At 46.6% G+C, this 21563-nt stretch overlaps 1 protein-coding gene across 1 annotated transcript in view; it reads right to left on the bottom strand.

Annotated features, from left to right (window-relative positions):
* The window catches only part of LOC126545537 (U3 small nucleolar RNA-associated protein 4 homolog), a 77901-nt gene that overhangs the window by 28278 nt on the left and 28060 nt on the right, over positions 1–21563 (bottom strand). Inside the window, exons 9-12 of the mRNA XM_050193451.3 lie at positions 16082–16238; positions 14601–14662; positions 8157–8414; positions 5830–6007 (exon numbers count right to left, since the gene is read on the bottom strand). Of these exons, the coding sequence (XP_050049408.2) occupies positions 5830–6007; positions 8157–8414; positions 14601–14662; positions 16082–16238 (655 nt within the window). The remainder of the gene's footprint in view (positions 1–5829; positions 6008–8156; positions 8415–14600; positions 14663–16081; positions 16239–21563) is intronic.

The following is a 21563-nucleotide window of genomic DNA, read 5'->3' as shown; positions in this document are numbered from 1 at the left end:
TTCCACCGCGCTTCCCTCCATGAGAGATGCCTCGCACGCATCTCTCCTGTGGCATTTTAACCCTCCGAAACACGAATGGACCACACCAACTGCGCTGACAATACTGCCGGTGCTGCTCCGAGATCGCTCGCTTGGCACTCACAGTTGGTTCTTTATTCTATGGCCCTCATTCTGCGCAATTCTACTAACGGATTAAGTCGCTCGTGCTTGTCTTTGTTCGTTGCGTTGAAGTCGTTCTTGGCCACATTGTTTCTCAGCCTCATTTGACTTGCCACCGAAACGGAAGATGGCTGATCCACCCGCTGATCATCAGCAATGCACGAAGTTGTCAGTGAAAAGAAAGCGCACTGCTATATATTTGTAAACAAAATGCTTCTAACTGATGAGGCGAAAGTTTCGAACGTGCTTGCATTGGGTAGCGACAGTGGCGGCCACGACGGCAGCACTGACGCGGTAGAGCAGGCTGCCTCAACATTGTCCCCGCAGGGCGTCCTGTAGATGATTCAGTCCCTCACGGGCTTGTTTTTACGAGGGACCTTCCACTTCAGTATGTGGAGCACCTGGATGCCTTGGAGAAGGATGTCAGCAAGCTTCATGTAAAGCAAGCAAGGCTAACGGACATGCAGTTTTCTCATGCAAGCAGGCCACTGGGAAGTACACGTGGCGAGATGCTTGTGGCGATCTCGCTCAAGCGTTTCTTCTGGATTTCTCAAGCTGAGATGCTGCCACGGCAACCTTCCCGCATCTTTTAAAAGACGCCTTTTGGGGCCACCAACATGATGCCTCGGCGGAGCTCGTATGTCACTTGCCGCCCGTGACCCCTCTTTGCAGTTGTTCTAGTAGCGCCATTCTTGAACGCTGACAGCCACAGCTTGTTAACAACGTGAGATCAGAGTGCAGACGAAGCAGAATTCAACAGTTAAATGAGTCAACACATTCAGAAGCCATGGGGAAGAAAACTGGCCTCCCCGCCATTATACATTTCTTGGAACAGCTATGCTAACCCCCAGTTTGATTTTTTTTTTTTTTTTTCACGCAACCCGGTTATAACAATGGAATTTTCGTGGCACTTGAATATCGTTATAAGTGGGTTATACTGTAATTGTAACGCTAACCCTAAAAACCTGCGTCACCTGGCTACACGAGACCGTGGTGCACTTTGCATGTGTCTAGTGCTTGTTGAGTGCTTTTTGTTGAGGATAAGGTAGAATCAGACACAGTGAGGAAGCAAACTAGCCTGTATGGCTGGCACCACGCCACCATCAGTGCATCTGTACTGCAAATAGCAGATGAATGTGCCCCGTGTTACCATTACAATACGCATTGGTTTATAGCGCAAAGGGACACAGACGAAGACTGGAAGCAGACAGGATGAGCGCTATTTCTCCACTAAATCTTTACAGAAACGACCAACATAGTGTACGCTCGTTACAACAGACCCGTGTACAACAGATTTTCGGATATAACGTACCATATTTTAGACTTAGTTTGTTCTTATATTTTATTAATGCAACAAAGGTTGCTTTTAACGGATGGTGCTTTAACAGACTATCGGCTACAGCGGACGAAATTAGCGGAAATTTTTTCAAAATCTGGCATATAAAACACTTTTGCCATGTCGACACGGGCTGACAACTGACTTGCGAGGGTCAGCCAGCGATCGCAGCTCAATATCGTGTGCACGAGGGTGGAAAGCAGGCCAAAAACATGCCGTCTTCTCTCGTGCACAAGGCACAGGGATGGGGGGGAGGCGAGAGAGAGAGGGTTCTACTACAGCCCCTGCTGCTTACGGCGCGGCCGCCATATCTTGAATGCGATCTGGGATGTGAACAAGTGCTCGCCCACGTGGGCGCCGTATATTTAAAGCGATCTGCAATGTGGACAAAGTGCATGTACACGCGAGTGCCGTATCTTGAAAGTGATCTGCGATGTAAACAAAGTGCGCACCCGCGTTGGCCTCATCTTCAAAGTGACCTGCGATGTGGAAAAAGTGGGCCAGTGCAGATAGCTTCGCATGTGCTGTGCTTTCGACATTTAGTTCACGTTGAGTGAGACAGCACAAAGGTCAATTTGCTCGCTGCTGCTACCATGCCTATCTTGCTTAATTTGCTATTGCAATCGATGCTTCGCCTTTCGGGCGAAACTGCGCCTTCTTTTGGTTTTTTATTTTTATCTTGGATGTTCGTCACTCACTCTATGCAATAAACTTGTTAGAAATCGCGACGAAAGTTTCTGAAGTGAGGCGTTTCGGATATTACTGACTTCGGATAAAATGGACGTTTTTGTCGTATTATCAGGGTCCGACGAGAGTCGACTGTATACAGTTAAATGTTGATACAGTGAAACGCACTTGTAACAATATTCAAGTGCCACGAAAATTCCATTGTTATAACCGATAATTGTTATAACCGGGTTGCATGAAAAAATCAAAATAGGAGGATGGCAGAGCTGTTGTGAGAAAACTATAATGGCTGTGAGGCCAGTGCCCCTACCCACCACCTTCCTCCATCCGACTGCCGATTGTGTTTGCTCGTTTAACTCCTTCCTGGGCGCTCCAATCGCATGCAACAAGCCATGGCTGTTGGTATTAAAGAATGGCACTGCTATAACAACTGCAAAGAGGGGTCAGGGTGGCAAGCGATATGCGAGCTCTGCCGAGCGAAAGCTTTGGCGGCCCCAAAAGGAGCCTTTTAAAAAATGTGAGAAGGTTGTCACGGCAGCCTGTCAGCTTGAGAAATCCAGAACAAACGCTGAGGCGAGATCGCCACAAGCATCTCGCCACATATTTCTCACTGGCTTGCACAAAAAAACCCTACATGCGTCAGCCTTGCATGCTTTACGCGAAGCTTGCTGAAATCCTTCTCCAAGGCATCCAGGTGCTCCAAGTAGTGCAGCAGAACGTTGCTCACGAAAACGAAGTACCTGAGGGACTGAATCATCCGCCGGGCCTCCTATAAGGACAACGTTCAGGCAGCCTGCCCTACCGTGTCATCACTGCCGTCGCTGTCGCTATCCGATGCAAGCACGTTCGCGACAATCACCTCATTGGTTAGAAGCACTTAGTTTCCAAATCAATAGCCATGTGCTTTCTTTTCACCAGCAACGCCATGCATTGCCGATGATCAGCGGGCGGACCAGCCATCTTCCATTTCAGCGACAAGTCAAATGAGGCTGAGAAACCATGTGGCCAGGGATTTTGATGCAACCAACAAAGATGAACACGAGCGATTAAGCTGTTTGCAGAACTACGCTGAATGAGGAGCCAGCAAGCAATCTGGGAGCAGCGCAGTTGGCGCAGTCCATTTATGTTTCAGAGGGTGGTGCGGCGAAGAGCTATGGCCGCAGCCCATTCGTGTTCGGAGGACTGGAAAAGCGACAGGAGAGAGCTGCATGGAGAAGGCTGGAAAAGGAGAGCGCGGCAGCTGTTGGAGCAGCAGGCCATCGTTCAGTGGCTCGAATTTCTCACTTTCTTTTTTTCTTTTCAAGGATTTCGCATGTCACTACCTTTTGGCACGAACACCCAGCAGCCAGACCTCATGATTACAAACCGACACTGCGGCATCGGGCCAGTGTAGTGGGCAGGTTATTTCACCTTGAAAAACATACAAAAGTTTACGGTGCAGCAGCTTCTCGTTGTTATAGCCGATATATTGTTAAAATCGGTATCGTTATAAGTGGGTCCTCAACTGTATAATGAAATTGGTAAAATCGTCAATTTGCTTCATTATATCGAAATTTCTTTGTATTGAAATTCGACCTTTTATGCAAATAAGTATAATCGCCCATCGATTTTCCTTACATGGAAAGGAGCCGCAGAGTTTTCCGAATTATTGGGCAATAGAAAAAAGCAAATTTGAATTAGAAAACAATTTACTTTGATGATTTTGGAAGCCGGCAATGAATGATGCAGTTTCATGCCACATTGAACACATCTTCACATCAGCGGTATGAATTAAGCGAAAAAAAAAATTATGGGGTTTTACGTGCCAAAACCACTTTCTGATTATGAGGCACGCCGTAGTGGAGGACTCCGGAAATTTCGACCACCTGGGGTTCTTTAACGTGCACCTAAATCTAAGTACATGAATTAAGCAAAGCCAGCCACACTTTCACATGCGCCCCTGCATCGCCCGCACTGAGGTGTGTCTACACTATCATGAAAAACGCCGGCAGCAGGGAGCGAATGCTTCGCTTCTCGCTCCAACGGGTCACTGAAACTCGAAATCACGCAACCTCCAATACTAAACTCGTGGGCCGTCTCGGCACGGCCACTCTTTGCACATGCGGCGCATTACCTCTAAAGCGGGGTGCACGGTGCGTATGCGCTCAGCCGCGCTTACAGCCATGGTTGAGATGCACGTCAAACATTGAGACGTGTACCAACTTACCCCCTCCCCCCTTCGCACACCCACCCCTCCCACGCACTTGATTGCGTTACCGCGAGCTCGCTCCCTTCCACCTCTTTCTTTTTGATCACATGGGAAGGCAGCACGCGTGAAGCCACTATCTTTGTTGTCTCACCCTCGCACACATTCACTCGCACCTAAAGCACACAGTGCGCGGTGCACCATAGGATTTTATCGCACTTGGACTTTATACAGAACATGATGCAGCTCCACGGCATGCAATTTGAGAGGTGTGTTTGCAAGCAACCGCATGTAATTCAATCATTCGACCATTCACATCCGCAAAAGTTTCCATTTATTCTCTTGGCATTCCTTTGCGACGGCAGTGAAAGTTCGTTATATTGAGGCTCTAAATACATAGTGCTCTATGGACAAGAGGTTATGAAAAGTTAAATACTTTGTTATATCAACAATTTCCTTATATTGAAGTTGGTTATATCGAGGTTTAACTGTATACGTGGCTGCTCTCGGAATCCTAAGATGCCCTTTGCAGATCCCAGTTAGGGAGCTCTTGAACAAAACAAACCTGGTCATCAGACATCGTTTGGCATCCCACACAGTGAAAAGATTGAGTGTCATCTACGAATTTTTGCGGAATGTGTATAGAACCAGGAGACCTTCACATTCTTGGCGAAACCCTGTCCCCCGTGCTCTTGCCGATAATGAATGGCCATGATTTGCCCAAGCCATCCATATTTGCAGCGAGCAAAACTGAAAAACGTACCTTGCTCATGTTTTCTACATTGCACGTACTGCCCTTCAGCTCTAAGGTTTTGTATGGTAGCACCTGCCAAATCAGTGCCAATTCATTTGCATTGAATCTTTCCAACTTCACGAGAAGTGATTGTGGCCCCTTTTGGACAACTACAGGGTTGCAGCTTGCCACCGCACTCAACATACCAAGTGCGTCAGTGTACAGGAGTTCAAAACACACAGTAAGTACAGCAGAGGCAGGTAAAAACACAGGAAGCAGCACAACTGTGATCTATAGCAACATAGATGTTTAAAACATAATAAAAACTTGCACAGTTTACACAGAGCACTTGAATTTGGTCGCCGATGACCACAAGAATGGAATCTACTGACTCAGTGAATTCATATATAACAATAAAAATAATTTCAGGGTCCCATTAACTACACACTTTTCTCTCCCCCCCCCCTCCTCCTCTTCCCCCACAGGTGTAAGCATGAAATTTGGCATGTCCACTTTGTGTCTATACCTCTTCCCTTTGGATATACTTTGTAAGACTGCATTACACAGACTATTTTAGTTTGTTGGAGGGAATTACAATTCATTCATAACACAAAAAAGTTCATAAAATTGGCTTATATTGTATGTAAAGTTGTATGAATAAAAGCCATACACCTTTTTGGAGTTCGAGCTCCAAGAAAAAGCAAAACAAACTGACAGAGGTGTGCCTACCTGCTCTGGATGGAAGAGTGTAGAGGAGTCTGGGTGGCAAGCTGAACACATGGACACTTCCGTGAGAACTCAATGCCACCAAATATGAGCCATCAGGACTGAACATCAGTTTCTTGGCAGGGCCCATCTGTTCATTAAAGGTGGAGACCTTGTTGCAGTCGAGACTAGACCCATTAACCTGCAATGGCAAAATAGGCATCACATCATCAGGCAGTATAGCAAAATCAAGACATTTTTGGACCACACAGCACATCCTTTTGCTTATTCTAGAGAAAGTGATGTCAGCAGCATATGTTTTAAGCATACCATAGTGCTGTGCTATCTAGCATCATGCAACAGCTGTCACTAGTCATGATTTACTCGGGCGTGACCTTATTTCTTCTAGACATACTTGTTCACTTGCTTCCGTTTGACAATGACTCCCCTTCATCCCACCTCCCAGCCCATAATGGGCTTGAAGTGCTGCTTTAAAGATCACTAACCCAGGCACTTGAGTGGGAAGTTCAAGAGACATAAGATCCCAAATCAAATAATATGCCTCCATCTTTGGCCTGCGATTTAGTCACACAGCCACATTTTATGCCTATATCAGGCAACAGGAGCACACATCATAAGACAAGTGAACAGCTGCTCATGAGAAAGAATGTACAGACACAACCAAAAGATGGAGCACAGTATGTGGAAAATTCTTTCATTTCTTCTAGCCCAGCTCTACAACATGAAATTGCTTCACTACATTGCATTGGTCAAACAAGTGCATGTAGCCTATACCACTTGACTTCAGCCAACATTCTCAGGCTCTGAAAAAAGAATTGCAGCACCACTAGCCTCCAAGCTTTTGCCTGCGTGTGTACATGAATAAAGTGTCGGCCTCAACAGTGAGAGTGCAATGGTACATGCCATGACGATGCAGTTCAGCCCTTGCTGGCATGCCTACGTAACTTGCACTTCCAACCGTATGAATTTCATTGAAATTATATATTCACAGGCTTGAGGTAATGGGAAATCAGTTCTGTGGAATTCCGCAAGGTGGAGGAAGGTTCACAAAAGGAAAAATTTACACCCACCCGCAGGTAGCACGAAGCTACAAAGGGAACCCACACGGGTTTCTCATATACAAAGCTTCGTAACTGAAAAAGAATTTGTCCTGGTCCGGAATTCAAACCCGGGACAAGCGCCTTTTAGTGCTCCTGTTTTCTAAAGCCAACTTCAGCGCAACACATCTGTGTTATGCTGCAAAGCATGCGAACGTTGCGAAAGTGGTTTCGGTTTCATGTCCAGATAGCATCGCGCAGGCAATTTCCGGCCCAATTTTTTTTTTTTTTAAATAAAAGGTGCGCATTAGAACCAGGTAAATATTGTAATTAAACATTGTAACCTAACATTATAGCTTGAAAATCGTCCTAGGGCAGGGCACAATAGGCACTTTCAACGAGAGCTGACGTTTGTTCAACACCTTCACTATCCTCTAAGCTTTGCCAAGACAGACGCTGCCACTAAAGGGGTCGCTGTCGGGGTCACCATAGGAGTCAGGTGTGTTCGTGTTGACTGGTCAAGTTTGCATTATCCAGCGAAGGCCAATTTTAGCACCAAAATAATGGAAGTTTGGGCACATAGAAATGCATGGGCACCGGCTGGGATCGAATTAACAGAAAAATCGAACTAACTGGAGTTGAATTAACGGAAGTCTACTGTATTTGAAGTGAAAAATACAAACAAATGCCAAAGACTCAAAGCCATTTACATCTGGAAGGGGAGCAAGAACATGAACACGTTTGTTACGAGGGCAACTCAGAGATGGCCAAGCATTGCTGCCAAGACATGGCATGCCATGATTGGCCCACATATGGCAATGCAAAGAGGGCATGGCCAAAAGCTTGATGAAGAAATAGGCAACCAAACAGTAAACAACAGCACAACAGACAGCAATATACAAGCTGTGTTGAGTGAGGTTCGCAACTTCCTTGAGGCCCTCAGCCACCTGGAGCAGGCAACTTAGGTACTCTGCTGGGACCCACTCAGTTCATGTGAGGTCCACGATCACCTGGAATCATACGGGCTTGCAGGAGTGATAACCTACTGTAGTTGCCCGAGACTCGCCAAGTTTGTGAGACATCCGTGAATACTAGGCATGAGTTCAAGATAGCTGCCTTAGACAGCCACCTGACCTGGGGCGTCCAGAGCAGTGCCATCACTGTTCTATGCCATCACAGAGCCTTGACAATTAGTGTTACAGGGTACTTTTTGGTAAAACATGTCATGTATACACCTCTGCAACACACCTCCACCTTTATCAAATTGCAATATGTGAGAACCTGCACACTAACCTCGCTAATTTGATAGAGCCGCGCTTTGCCTGCATCTGAGCAAGCCAACCAGCAGTGGTCATGCGACACAGCTGCTGCGTGGTAGGTAGCCCCATTCCGTGCCTTCACTCGAACGAGCAGCTCAGGTTTTGAACAGGGCGTCGAGGTCTTGCAGGGTCCTTCTTTACTTGTGGTGCAGTCGAGGCGCCACAGCTCCAAGTGCTCGCCATAGTTGAGTAGGATACAGCCACTTGATGCTGCCACTTGTACTGATGAGAACTGCGAGAACATGCACAGATGTTATTCCGTGGCATTCAAAAACTCACCTTATGACTCACTTGGCTGTCAGACAAAATTATAGTATAGAACCTCGATATAACAAAGTTGTACTCGCAGCGAAAAACATTGTTAAATCGTGAATTTCATTCATTTGAGGTTTTAAAGTTTCAGCTGTAAAAACAACTTCATGAATTCCTAGAGCATTCCTGGTGGCTAGTATCTATCTTGTCAGTAAGCACTTATAAACAAATCACAAGAAGGTCGGGCCATAATAGTGTGCTTAGAAGAACCAGCGCATGCAATGCAGATCACGCCGAGAGCAATGCAATGGCGTGGCTCACAGAGTCACAAATTTGCGTGTGTTGTGTCGTACAGCGCTGTAAATCTTCGCCACGGCTGACCGTGCTTAGTGCCTGCAGCCGTCAACAGATGGTGCCCATAAATTAAAAACAAATGTGTAAAAGAATACGGATATTTGTCCAGTAAAAAAAAAAGGCACAGTTTTGCCAGAAAGGTGGAGCATTGATAATGATACTGTGATGTAGATAAAGATTAGGCAAAATTATATTTACAAGATATATACAGAGAAGTCATAGCCAAGATGGCAGAATGACCACAAACCACGAATGAGCTCTTTCAACCGTCCTCTTCGTCGTCCTGCTGGGCACATTCTTCAGAATGCAGAAATGACGTGTAACATAACCCCCGGCGATTGGAGTACCGTCTTGGCGCTTAGACAAGGGAAAGGCTGTAGGCTGAAACGTACGACTTGAGACGGGACACATGCACGACATCGGTGCATGGCACTGATGACGAGTGACCATCCGAAGGAGTTATCTCATATGTCACCTCAGTGGGCTGGCGTAAAACCTTGTAGGGCCCGGAGTAGCGGGAAAGAAGTTTTCAAGACAGGCCGACATGGCGGCAACAGGTCCAAAGAAGGAACAAGGAGCCTGGCTCGAACTCAACGGTTCTGCGGTGGCTATTGTAACGGGCCTTTTGAGTCAGCTGCGAGACAGGGAGATGGTCCTGTGCGATGTTACAAGCCATTTGAGCACAAGCAATAGCGTGACGAGTATATTTTGTAAGAGCGTGCGGAGCTGATGGAAGTAGTCTTAAGGGGGGACGCGGGTTTTAGATCGCGAAAAATGGCCAGAAAACCGATTTTTTGAAAATCACATTTTCAGTTTCTATAACCCTTTTTCTGTGTGATACCCAAATATCATCCCTGTAAACCACCTAGAAGTGCTCTAAAAAAATTCGTTTCATTAGCCAAGGTGGCGAAAAATCTCGCGGAAATCAAGAAATAACAGGGTTTTTCACGCCACAATATCTCCGGAACGGCGCGACCGAGCGCCGCCATCTTTGTCTCGTTGGAAAGCGCATTTCTCCGTCTTCAAATTTGCCGCTTCAACGATCTCCTCCATACAGAAACAAGCGCACAAAAAGCAAATGATTGAAGGTCGTGCCGGAGTCTGCGATTGGCCGCGCCCGCCACGTGACTCCAGCGCGGTTCGCCATTGGTCCGGCGCTCGCGTCGTCTGCTCGGCTCTTTGCACCTCGCGAGTTTGGCGTCTCCACTCGCCGTAATCTCGACGTGACAAAACGGGCGCTACGCGGACATCGCAGTAGCGTGGCCGATCCCTACGCTTGTGGACGTTTCAGACTCGCGGCTAAGCATTCCGAGCGTCGGCAACGCGGACTTCGCGACGAAGATTCACGCGCGGAATCCTCGGACATGCGGCTAAGCCTTTCAGCACTCGGTGTTTCGAATTCGTGACAAATTCGTATCGCGCACGCAATCCTCGGAAACGCGGCTAAAGATATTTCGCGCATAGGGAGCCTCCGACTCGGCGATCATGCACATCGCGCGCGGACTTCTCGGACCGTCACCTAATCATTTTGTGCATCGGCGCCTCCGACTGTGCGAACCAGCGCATCGAGTGTCGACTCCTCGAGCCCGCGGCTAGGAATTTCGCGCGTCGGCACGTAGGACTGCGCGAATGAGCGCGTCGAGTGTCGACTCCTCGAGCCCGCGACTAGGCATTTCGCGCGTCGGCAATTCGGACTGCGCGAATAAGCGCATCGAGGGTCGAGTCCTCGAGCCCGCGACTAGGAATTTCGCGCGTCGGCACCTTGAACTGCGCAACTAAGCACATCGCGCGTCGGCTCCTTGTATCTGCAGCTATGCATTTCGCACATCGGCACTTCGGACTCGCAACCAAGCACATTGCGCGTTCACTCTATTATCATATTGTCACGATAGCTCGTAACAATATCTATCATACCACCCCTTCATAAAGAGAACCTCATCATGAGCTCTGTTCACTAAGCCCCTTGGGCTGGTACACACCTGGCTGCAAAAGTGATCGAGGCATCATACAAAAGTAAAATTCTGGAAAGCACCTAGCAGCTGCATATCTATCACTGACTCTCTGATCCTAAGTTCCACAGCCACTGTCAGGTGAAGATGACTTGGAAGGCTACTTACACTCGGAGCCTTCATTCAGTAACATGGTCAATTCTACCAATTGAAAAAAAAGAAGTGCCTCACTGATTGTAATGGAGACTGCTATCAATCAGGCAGCCTGCATGTACAACACTGGAACTATATTCATGCCCATACAGAGTTCTACACTTCGGTTTGAAACCCAGGCACCATGCTCTTTGTAGAGCGTGGTGCCTAATAAAGTTTCTTGTGCTAGTTCAGTGGCCAGTGTGCTATTATTGTGAGAGTGTGCAGTCACACATTTAGTATGGCCATTCTTACAAAACACAGCTTCAAAATGGTGCCATTTGTATTGCTGTAGATTCACTTCAGCAAAAGCTACATTTGTTTGAAACTTCAAATGCGTTTATTTCAGTTCGATGTTTTTGCACACTATACTCCGCCTTACGGGTGTTTTTTCTGGGTTGTTTTTGGCCAAAAATGACAAGGGTGGTATCATTTTATTCGTATTGAAATGATCTGGGGGGTGATGCTATTTTTATTACTCTTGCGCCATCATGAAAATTACATTCAGGTATAGTAATCACTGCTAATTAGAAAAAAAATTTCATAATAAATGCAAGATTGTTTTCTTGTCCGCAAGATGCTTCCAAATGAATAAAAATAGCATCACCCCCTACAGTAGGTTTTTAGCAATGGTGTCATGCATTTAGTTTTTCGTTTAGCAAGACGGAATCATCAAAAAGCCCCGTAACGAGTTTGAAATTAATTTGACTTCAGACCTCAATATTTTTTGAACTGCTACAGCTATCAGAAATCTAATTACAGATCTGAAATCAGCACGAAAAATTACCCCAGACAGTGGAGTTTATTAAAGATTCACCCAAAAATAAGAAAAAAACTTTTAAGACCCACCTCCCCCCTCTTAAAGGGCAATGTGGGATGACGGCCAAACAAGATAAAAGGGGGAAAAGCCGGCAGTGTCGTGGTGGGATGGGTTGTATGCGAATGTCACATAAGGCAAACTTTTGTCCGAATCACGGTGATCTGCTGAAACGTACATGGCTAGCATCGTGATGAGCGTGCGGTTGAGGCATTCCACAAGTCCATTAGTCTGCAGGTGGTAGGCGGTGGTTAGCTTGTGACACGAGCGAAGGATATCATCGACAACGTATGAAAGAAAAGACTGACTGAGATCTGTCAGCAGCTGACGTGGAGTGCCGTGGTGAAGGAATGACGTCGTGAAGCAGGAAGTCAGCAACATCCGTAGTGCACCTGGACGGCAGTGCCCGTGTGATGGCGTATCGTGTCAGAGTCAATAGCTACAGTGATCCACTTGTTCCCCGAAAGAGAAGTCGGAAATGGCTCAATGAGATCAAGGCCGATGTGGTAGAACGGACTAGTTGGAATGTCTATAGGCTGAAGTGGGCCGGCAGGCTGCAAGGGCGATCGCTTGCAACGTTGGCAGGACTTGCAACCAGAAACATATCGGCGCACAGAACAGTAAAGGCCTGGCCAAAAGAATAGACGCCGCACACGGTCATATGTATGGGATACTCTGAGGCGGCCAGCTGTTCGGGCATCGTGGAGCTGATGGAGAAGAGTAGAACAGAGGGTCGTAGGTACTACAAGCAGAAGCTAGGAACCGTCAGAGTCGGTATTGTGATGGTAGAGAATATTGTCCCGATGCACGAACAGGTGGAGCGACGGGTCGGAGGGATTAGAGTGTGGATGATCGATGATGGGCCACAAATTTGCATCACTGAGCTGTTGATTGCGTATATCAGTCAAGTCAGAGATGGCAAGGACGCAGGTGTCGGAATCATGGGCAGTGGAATCGGGAGGGTCCACGGGAAGACGCGACCGGCAATCGGCATCCTGGTGCATGACGCCGGACTTGTAAAGGACATCAAAGCTGTATTCTTGAAACTTTAGCACCCAGTGACCAAGGGTCTAATCAGGTCTAATCAGGCGAGTATCTTGTCGACCTTGCACTGAATCACTTGCCGCTCAGCATGGGACACGCGATATGGACATCGTTGGATGGGGCTGGCATCTCCAGCATGATTCCGATGAGTTACGATGGATGTCTGGCCCAAACAGGCAGTCATCAAAGTCAAAGATGTTGCGACAGGACATCAGCAGGTGCCGGAGATTGGCAACATGTGCTGGGATGAGGTCAGGCGCCATCATTTTGCTAGAACTGACATCGGTAGAATGGACAAGGAGGTGGCCGTAGCGGAAGACGACGAATCGTCTGCAGCGAATGCAGAAATGGCATGCTCATCGACGGGAGAGACGTTAGCCAGAGCCATGCCTACCGGGAGAACTAGCGTCAACCAGCTAAACTTCAAGATGGGCAGTGACACTGTGTTATTAGTGATGGTAACGAGGGTGTGGGGAATGGTAATATTTCGGGCCAACAGAACATCGGATATTGCAGTCAACAAGCAATCACGATCGGAAATGGAAAGTAGGGAAGTCAAGTTCACGTACATAACAGCTTGTGGTGGCAGTCGAATGTGATCGACAGAGCACAAACGTGGATGTGTGTGGGCGAAGCATCAGAGTGAAGAGGCAGGTCGAGCTGGAGCGCACCACTTCCACAATCAAACAGGGCGGAATGGGCTGACATAAAGTCCATGCTAAGGAGGAGCACATGGGAGCACTGCTTGAGCACAGCAACTATAATAAAACCTTGTTAAACTGTACCCTCTTAAGCAGTAGTTTGATTTTAAAAGTAGTAAAGTCAAATCCCTGACTCAGCAGCCATTGAACATAGTGCGTTTTGTATCCGCACAAACCGTACCAGCTTATTGTATATGTATCAGTTAACACGTGGTGTTTTCACTTTTTGTCGCACAATCACGGCGGTGCGTCATCCCCACCAGGCGGCCCGGCAGAACAAGCCTCAGAGATCAGAACTATGGCCTCCAAGCGCCCTGTGCGTTTGTGTGTGAAGCCACATCAATATCAACACCATTTCGGCGCCGTGCCAGAGAGCGTTGTGGCGTCATGCACGACAATGCGGGAATGGTGTGTAACAATAGCAAAGCGAGAATTACACAAAGAATATTTCTTAGTTTTTTCAGGGTCACATGCGCTCAGGAAAACGTGAACAGATCTCACTCGATGACCACAAACACTCGCTGTCACAATGTGACCGAGCGCTTCACACGGTGTCTCGTAAACTTGAGATTATGCAACCGCTAACACTATATGTGCAAGAACACAATGCGCATCAAGGTGCCAGCCATTTGGGCTCCACCTTTGCACCTGCCGCAGATCACCTCCAGGTAGCATGTGCGGGTTTATTGACCAGTTGCCTTCACCCAGAAAGATCACGTACTCGTGACGCCGGCGGCAGAAAGGATGTTCCACATCCGTGGCCAAGGTTTGCGAGTGGTGGCGCTGGCTAACACTCCCGAGGTTAGTTGTAGTAGTAAAACATAAATACCCAAGGAAGTGGATGGAGAAACGGCGCCACGGTAGCTCAATTGGTTAGAGAATCGCACGCGTAATGTGAAGACGTGGGATCGTTCACCACCTGTGGCAAGTTGCTTTTTCATCCACTTTCATTTCCATTAATTTATCATTTGTTTAATTCAATTAGTAAGTATAAGTAATTTCCCCCATGTTGTCCTTGGCGTCTTTGTTTGTTGGCTTCTCATGCACTAAAGAAACCACATAAGGCATGGTGAGTGTTCCACTAAGGACATGACAAATGCTGGACATACCTGGAATGGACAATGTGTCACAAGTGATGTCTCTGTTGACACAGCCAAGGAAGTGTCACACCCTAAGCCATAGACAAGAAAAAAAAATACCAGTCATGAAACTTAATTTCAATGCATAACCTACTTATATAAAGTAATGTTCAAGCTTTACATTAATGCTGAAATGAGATGTTGCAATACAACGTTGTGAGGAACTGAACTACACTCTCCGCAGCAGAGGATATTTCCCACTGAGCTGACAACTATGTCACTAAGTTCAAACAGATAAACGTGCTGCAAAAACATACGTCCTCCAAATTATACAGATTTAACCCTTTCTTTCAAGCCATGGCTGAGCTGGCTTTGTTTTTGTGTTTCTGGTAAGAACAGCGAAGGACGAGTGCAGCTCATCGACGATACTTTTCATTTCCTTGCAATGCCACCAACAATTTGATTTTATCTGAGTGTTTTCTGTACTTCAAGTAGATAGCACCACAGTTTACATGAGGCAGCGCATGCAGGAGTTGATTATGGTAGGTAGAAAGTAAAAAAGTGTGTTGGCAAGAGGGGGCTTTAAGAAGACACTGCCAGCAGCTGCAGCTAGCATTGTTCATGCCATCAAAGAAAAGCCAACTTTGCAATGAATTCTTAGTAATGCTTCAAAAATGACACGTTCAGCTGTTCAAACAAATATGACCCTTGGAATTTCCATGCATTCAGCTTGTTGTCAAATCGTGAAAAATGAAGACGAGAACCGCACTTCTGATGGCCCCCATGCATATAGTGGTAAAAACAAAAGGTACAGAATGACCCTCAAGGACACGCTCACCTCGCTTCCCATTCTGGTGTCTTGATGTGAAGGACCCAAGTGAGCCATTGTTTTATACCGATTGCGTGGTATATGGTATAGCGCTGTTAAGTTTAGCTTTTGCAAATAAATGGTGGAGATTTTATACAATCAAAGGCTTAAAATATTGTGTACATTGTTTTTCTTAAATGATTCCACAGCAAAAAAAAAATGTCATGTTTCTGGCCAGAATTCAGGATACTAGCATGGCACAAAAACGGTTGATAAGATAAACACTGTGGCCACTCTTGCAAATAGCTGCTTATGTCCGAATGAAGGCACCACAGCATCAGTTTTATCCTTGAATATGTGAGACGTTTCCTCCTGACGGATAGGCTTTAGTTATGTTGCCCACCTTGTAGAGAACCAAGCACTTGGAAAATTTAAGATTTCAACTGAAAGTTATTAACTGAAATTTATTCCAAATATTCGGATAGTATTATCCATGCATCTAATTTCCCGCAAATAAAAACAATGTCCAAACAAGTATACTTTTGCCAAGGCTAGGTAGGTAATACATGTACCACAAAAGTGACAAATATCACTGGGATGCTGACATTTGATTAGTCACATAAGCATGAAACACAAACCAAGGGCAAGGTAACAGTAGCAGCAAATGAAGCTCAACAAATCCTTACAAAGCAAGGTTGCTTACCTCCAGACAGGAGTTGTCCTTTGGCCAAAGCAAGTGCTTTAACATCTAGCTTGTGACATGTTTTCTGCATTGACTTGGCCCACTTCTGCGTGTGACCTATCCTAGTGAACTTCACAAGTAGTGGGTCCACACCAGCTACAAAAACATCCTTTTCGCCCTGGAAAATGAAGGGAAGTCAGATTATGGCCAGATTAAGTAACTAACCACAGTGCACACGGTAGCAAGCAAAAATATCTTTGTCCGTATGGCCACATGTAGACTAATGCAGATATAGGAAAATTTTTCCCACATGCAGATGTACGAAAAAATCAATAGACCATCTGCTATGCTGCAGTACTTCTTACCAAAGTTTCAAGATACTGCTTGGTAGTATCACCTGTCCTCTACCGCATGATTGTGCAAAAGAGGTTAGGTTGTTTTTCAACGGTTTCAAAAAAAGATGCATGTTTTAGGTAACATTTACTGAAGCATCACATTTCTTACTTTGCTTGTTGTGGCACACATAAAGAAATTCAAATTTGTACTTGGCGGTTAGTGTATACTGCTGTTCAGCACATAGTTATGCCAGTTTCCTGTCAAGCAGGTTTCACTGTATGTGGCAGCCTAGGTCACTCGGAAAAATTTCAGTTGAGCTTTTGGGTGCATGAAAGATTTCTTCATACTGCACTGTAAGCACACACAAAATCAAGTGCACCAAGTCTTAACCAGTTGCAAGCAGATTGTCAAGGTGTTCCTCATAAGCTGCTTCCGCAGCCAAACTCATACACATTGCTTCTGACGAGTGCTGATCAGAAGTACAGGAAATGCGGCTCAGTGTCAACTGGTGGAAGCAGTTTTTCTGTGGCAGGGGAAGAAGAGCAGAAAGGTCTACTCCCTCAAAGCTCTGCCATGTGTCTGCTTGCTAACATTTAATTAGTTTACCAAGGTTGAGGACTGGGTGTGTTGGTATAGCATATTAGAGGCTCGATTGCACAACATTTGGATGACACACACAGAAAAGAAACACACACCACAGCGCTGTGTGTTAGGTGTTTCTCCTCTGTGTGTGTCGTCCAAATGTTGCGCAATCGAGCCTCTAATTAGTTTAGTCACACATGTGCAAGGCAACACTAATTTGTTTATTTAAGACAATATTACAAAAGTGCTTCAGCGGGGCACACTAATGTGCGAGTACGGCTCCATACAGCTAAGCTATATTCATTGCTTTCTTCACTAGAAGGTAGCATTTCAACCCCAAAAAGGAAACAGTGCAGCTTTAGGTAAACAATAAACATAATTTAGTACATAAAAACTTCATTCCAGAATTGTAGGTTCAGTTATTACTATCATGCATGTACCATACACATCAGTGTAATAGCCACACCGTTCTTTTCCAGCATTTTGTGCAAAATGTAGGGGTGATTAAAAATAAAAACATGAACACTTTTAACTGAGGTTTCTTCACAAAAATGAACCTGCTAATCACCACAAACTGATACCACTGTACAGACTTGCACAGGCTAAAACGTTTTTAATTAAGTTAAACGGTTTAACATATGAAGTCAAAGTCTAGCTATAAGACGAAATTGAACCCATGACCTCACACACAGCAGCAGCAGAATGCCACAGCCATTGAGCCACTCCAGCAGGTTTACAGGTTGAGATCAACAAAGCACACCAATGTGCAACTACAGCTATGGCTTTGCACAACTATGCTAGATTCATTGCTTTTTTCACTGAAAGACATATCTTCCCCCTCAAAATGTAACAAAGTGGCTTATAGGTGTAGGTGCAGTTATTGAATAACTGCACCTACAACTATGAATGAAATTTTTAATAAAGATTATATACAACAGCACCTACAACCTGCACAGCTGACTGCAGTTATCAAGTGCACCGAGCTTTGTACCCAGCTATACATGACTCTACACGGCATCTGTCTGGTTTACTGTTAACAAACAAGCACTACCATTAGAAGTGACCCGTGCAAAGCGTGTACGTAGTCAACAACCGATTTTTTGGACACGCCCAATAATTCGGACACCTTCGCGGAACAGCAGAAGTCTCAGCGGGGGTCTCAAACACACGGCCCGCAGAAGTCTCGGGTGCTGCCAGCATGGCCCCATTTAACCCTTTCACGGTCAATGACGTAAATATACGGTGCCGTGAAAGGGTCCAAAATTGTCGATGACGTATATTTACGGCACCATCTGTACGTTTAAAAAGCGCACCAATTTCCTAACTTTCTTTTTCTGTCATGTGCTGCCACTACGTGGGAATACAGGGAATTTATTTCGTGTGCATCCCTCTCTCGTTTTTCGTTGCATGGTTTGTTTTAGAGCTAGTTTGCTCCCGCACGTCTATATACTACCACTCGCACATTGGCGCGCAGCGGTTTGGGTTTTGTTCCGCGGGCGGTTTCGGCTTCTTGCACTTGCAAAACTGATGGCTATCTCGTTACTAATCGCTGAAAGGGCGACCGCTTGTTTCTCGCTCGTTTAGTGCTCACTGGGATGGGCATAGGAAGGATGCCGCTGAGCATACGCCTCTGGTTGGCGATAAGATAAAGATTAGCGGAAGTTCGTCCCACGTTTTGCTTTTTTGACAGGCACACAACCACACAGTTTTCTTGAGTGCACACACACCTACGCAGTTCGATTACACTATGGCTGTACATATTAGTGTAAGAGCAGGAACATTTGAGTCTTGCGAAATATTCTCCTGTGCACATTTTCAAAGCCTTGAACTATGTGTATAACAATGCATCAAATTTTTAATTCTAATAAGTTTATTTCCTTTTTTTATTGTTGTTATTCATGAATGAAGAGTACATATATACCAACGCAAAACATTTTCTCACTTTACGGTCACCCTAAAAAAATTACGGTAAATTTTTTTTCAAAATAAGTCCCTGAGAAGAATTGGAATCTGCAATAAAAAAAATCGACCCTGGGCGGTCGCATATGGCAAAAAAAATAGACTCTCAAAGGGTTAACTGTGCACCCCCGCTTTTCAATTTGACTGCGCTGGCGCCCGTTTTCTGACTCGCCCAACTCTCAGCGTTCCTTTCTGTAGCAAGGTAGACATAGGAGTTTTCGTGCCAGAAAGCTACAAACATAGGCGATAAGATAACCCACACTAACAGACCTTTCACAATGATAATAGCACACTAACAAGATTAGGCACGAATAAAGATGACTTCCTGCTTGGAAGTGCAGGTTTGATACATATCCCCCTCCCCCCCGCGCATAATAAAACGAATGGCAGAGGCAAATGCTAAGGAAGACATATGCAGAAGACGCACCCTCGCCTGCGTCTACAGAGCAGTCAGTTTTGCAAACCATTGTTCCCTCGAGTCGAGTTACACCCGCACTGACCCATCGGCATGCAGTGTCAACCGTGGCTCCCTTTCCCATGTGCTAACTGATTGGCAAGAATTTCCGTGTAAATTGCAGGCAAGCACTGAGAAACAGTGGGGGGGGTACCACAAGCCTAGCAGTGTGACCGTCGAGGAGCTAAGTAGACTGGATTTGGCCTGGTGTCGGGGATGAACTTGAGACCACTGCTATAGAGCCAATCTGTAAGAAGGCCTGACTGTGCGGACACTGAAACCCATCGCTGTCCTATTTTCTTGATATTTCACGTGACTGCAGGTCCGAAACCGCATTAAACGAAGTCGCCAGGGCCACTATTTTGATGATCTCACAGCCTCGAACCAGCACCCTTACACACTAACCCACCGACAGTCGTAGTCACCACCGCAGCAACGCTAGGCCTAGCTGCTTCAATGTTCGCTACTAAACTTAATGCTGTTCGGTGCAGTGTTTCTTTTTATTAAAAGTGTGGGAGGTGGCACAAAGATGTAACCACTGTAGCCACAGTTTATTTAGGCCAGCCAGCCATGGTGCAGCAGGATCTCTGGAGCAGCCAGCCGACACCGCGGCCGCTCAGGTCGAGCGCGCTAGCATGTTCTATTCCTGCGCTACCTGCACGTGAGCCCTCTTCTTCCTCGCCGGCTTTGGAGGCGATAAGTTGCACTGCTACAGGGCCCCCCTCCTAGTGCGAAACACGACTGAAATAAAGTCCAATGGCAAAGTCCAGGTAAAGGAGCTCAGGTAAAGTGTGTAGATGGTGTTGTCGTACCTGCCGTGGTTGTTTTGTGGCAGTGGTGTCGGGCTGCTGAGCACAGTCACGGGATCAAATCCCGGCCACAGTGACTGCATTTCGATGGGGGCGAAAACGCCCATGCACTTAGAATTAGGTGCACGTTAAAGAGCCCCAGATGGTCCAAATTTCCGGAGTCCCCCACTACGGCGTGCCTCACAATCAGATCGTAATTTGGGCACATAAAAAAAACTTTTGTGTTGTTTTTGTCGTCGCGTGTAGTGTTGGGTTCATGCAGTCTGGGAGAGATGTACCAGGCAGCACCGGTAGCGTAGGTTGTGAGCGATGCACAGCCACAGTGATGCCATAGTACGAAAAGCGTGATGTGCCGCAGGTCCTTGTAGATGCTCGAGACTGTAGAAGTCAGAGCTCCAAAAGCAGACCGTCTGGCAGTGCGGGACTTGCGTGGAGATAGCGTAAGTGTTGGTCACTTACAATGTAGACGTAGAAGTGATGCTCGAGCTGAAGAAACCTGATGGCAGAGCTCCTCCTGCAAAACTTCGGTAGGCCATGCATCCGCCAAAAGTGTGAGCACAGAACATCGGAAGGCTTGCCTGCTGCTGCTTGTGGTGAAATCTCGAATGCCAATAGCATCAGGGTTGCGGTGGTCGCTGAAGGCATCGCGAAGGTTGTGCTTGTGATGTCGCCATGCATGCGACTGTGAAATTTGCGCCTAGTTGAGACGGTGAGAGAGCCTCTGAATCGGTGATGAGTGAGGTGCCCCCGAACAGAAAGCTGACAGCTTGCGAGAACATCCAAGGAAGAAGAGCGATGCACCCTAGATTAGCTGAAAGCTCTGGCGTTTAGCCCAGTGAATTCCTTAGAAAGAGTCGTCGTGCAGCTGCCTTTGAGCTGGAGAGGAGGCTCACGAACCGAGTAGAGGTTAAATGCGGAGACCAGCACGTGCTGACGATCGGCACAGGTGGACGCAGGTAATAGGGTACGGCAAGATGCGGAATGACGCGATGGTTCAGATGGCGAGAACTGTTGTGATGGAGCGCCAGCTGGAGACTGAGTGCTCGAGGTGACTTAGTGAGCAAGGACAGCTGCCTGCAAGTCCACGTAAATGTCAGGGCCGGGGGATGACAGCCCAAGCCTGGAACGCAGCTGAAGTCTGCAACCTTGTTGAGAAGAAAATGGCTGTCCAGCTGGATGAACCAGATGTCCGGCATGTCGATGTGGAATTACCGGACACCCTACAACCGCGGAAACAACTGCTGGACTGCGTGAAGCCATGTCACTCGCCTTGGCTGAGTTGGTGTGTCAATGCTGGCATGACTGGGCTCAGTCGTCCGAGTCACCAATTTGTGGGAGGCGGCACGAAGAGGTAGCCACCATA

Source organism: Dermacentor andersoni, chromosome 1 (assembly GCF_023375885.2).
Source record: "Dermacentor andersoni chromosome 1, qqDerAnde1_hic_scaffold, whole genome shotgun sequence".
In the NCBI taxonomy this organism is placed as follows: Eukaryota; Metazoa; Arthropoda; class Arachnida; order Ixodida; family Ixodidae; genus Dermacentor; species Dermacentor andersoni.
This window is presented reverse-complemented; position numbering and strand designations above follow the sequence as displayed.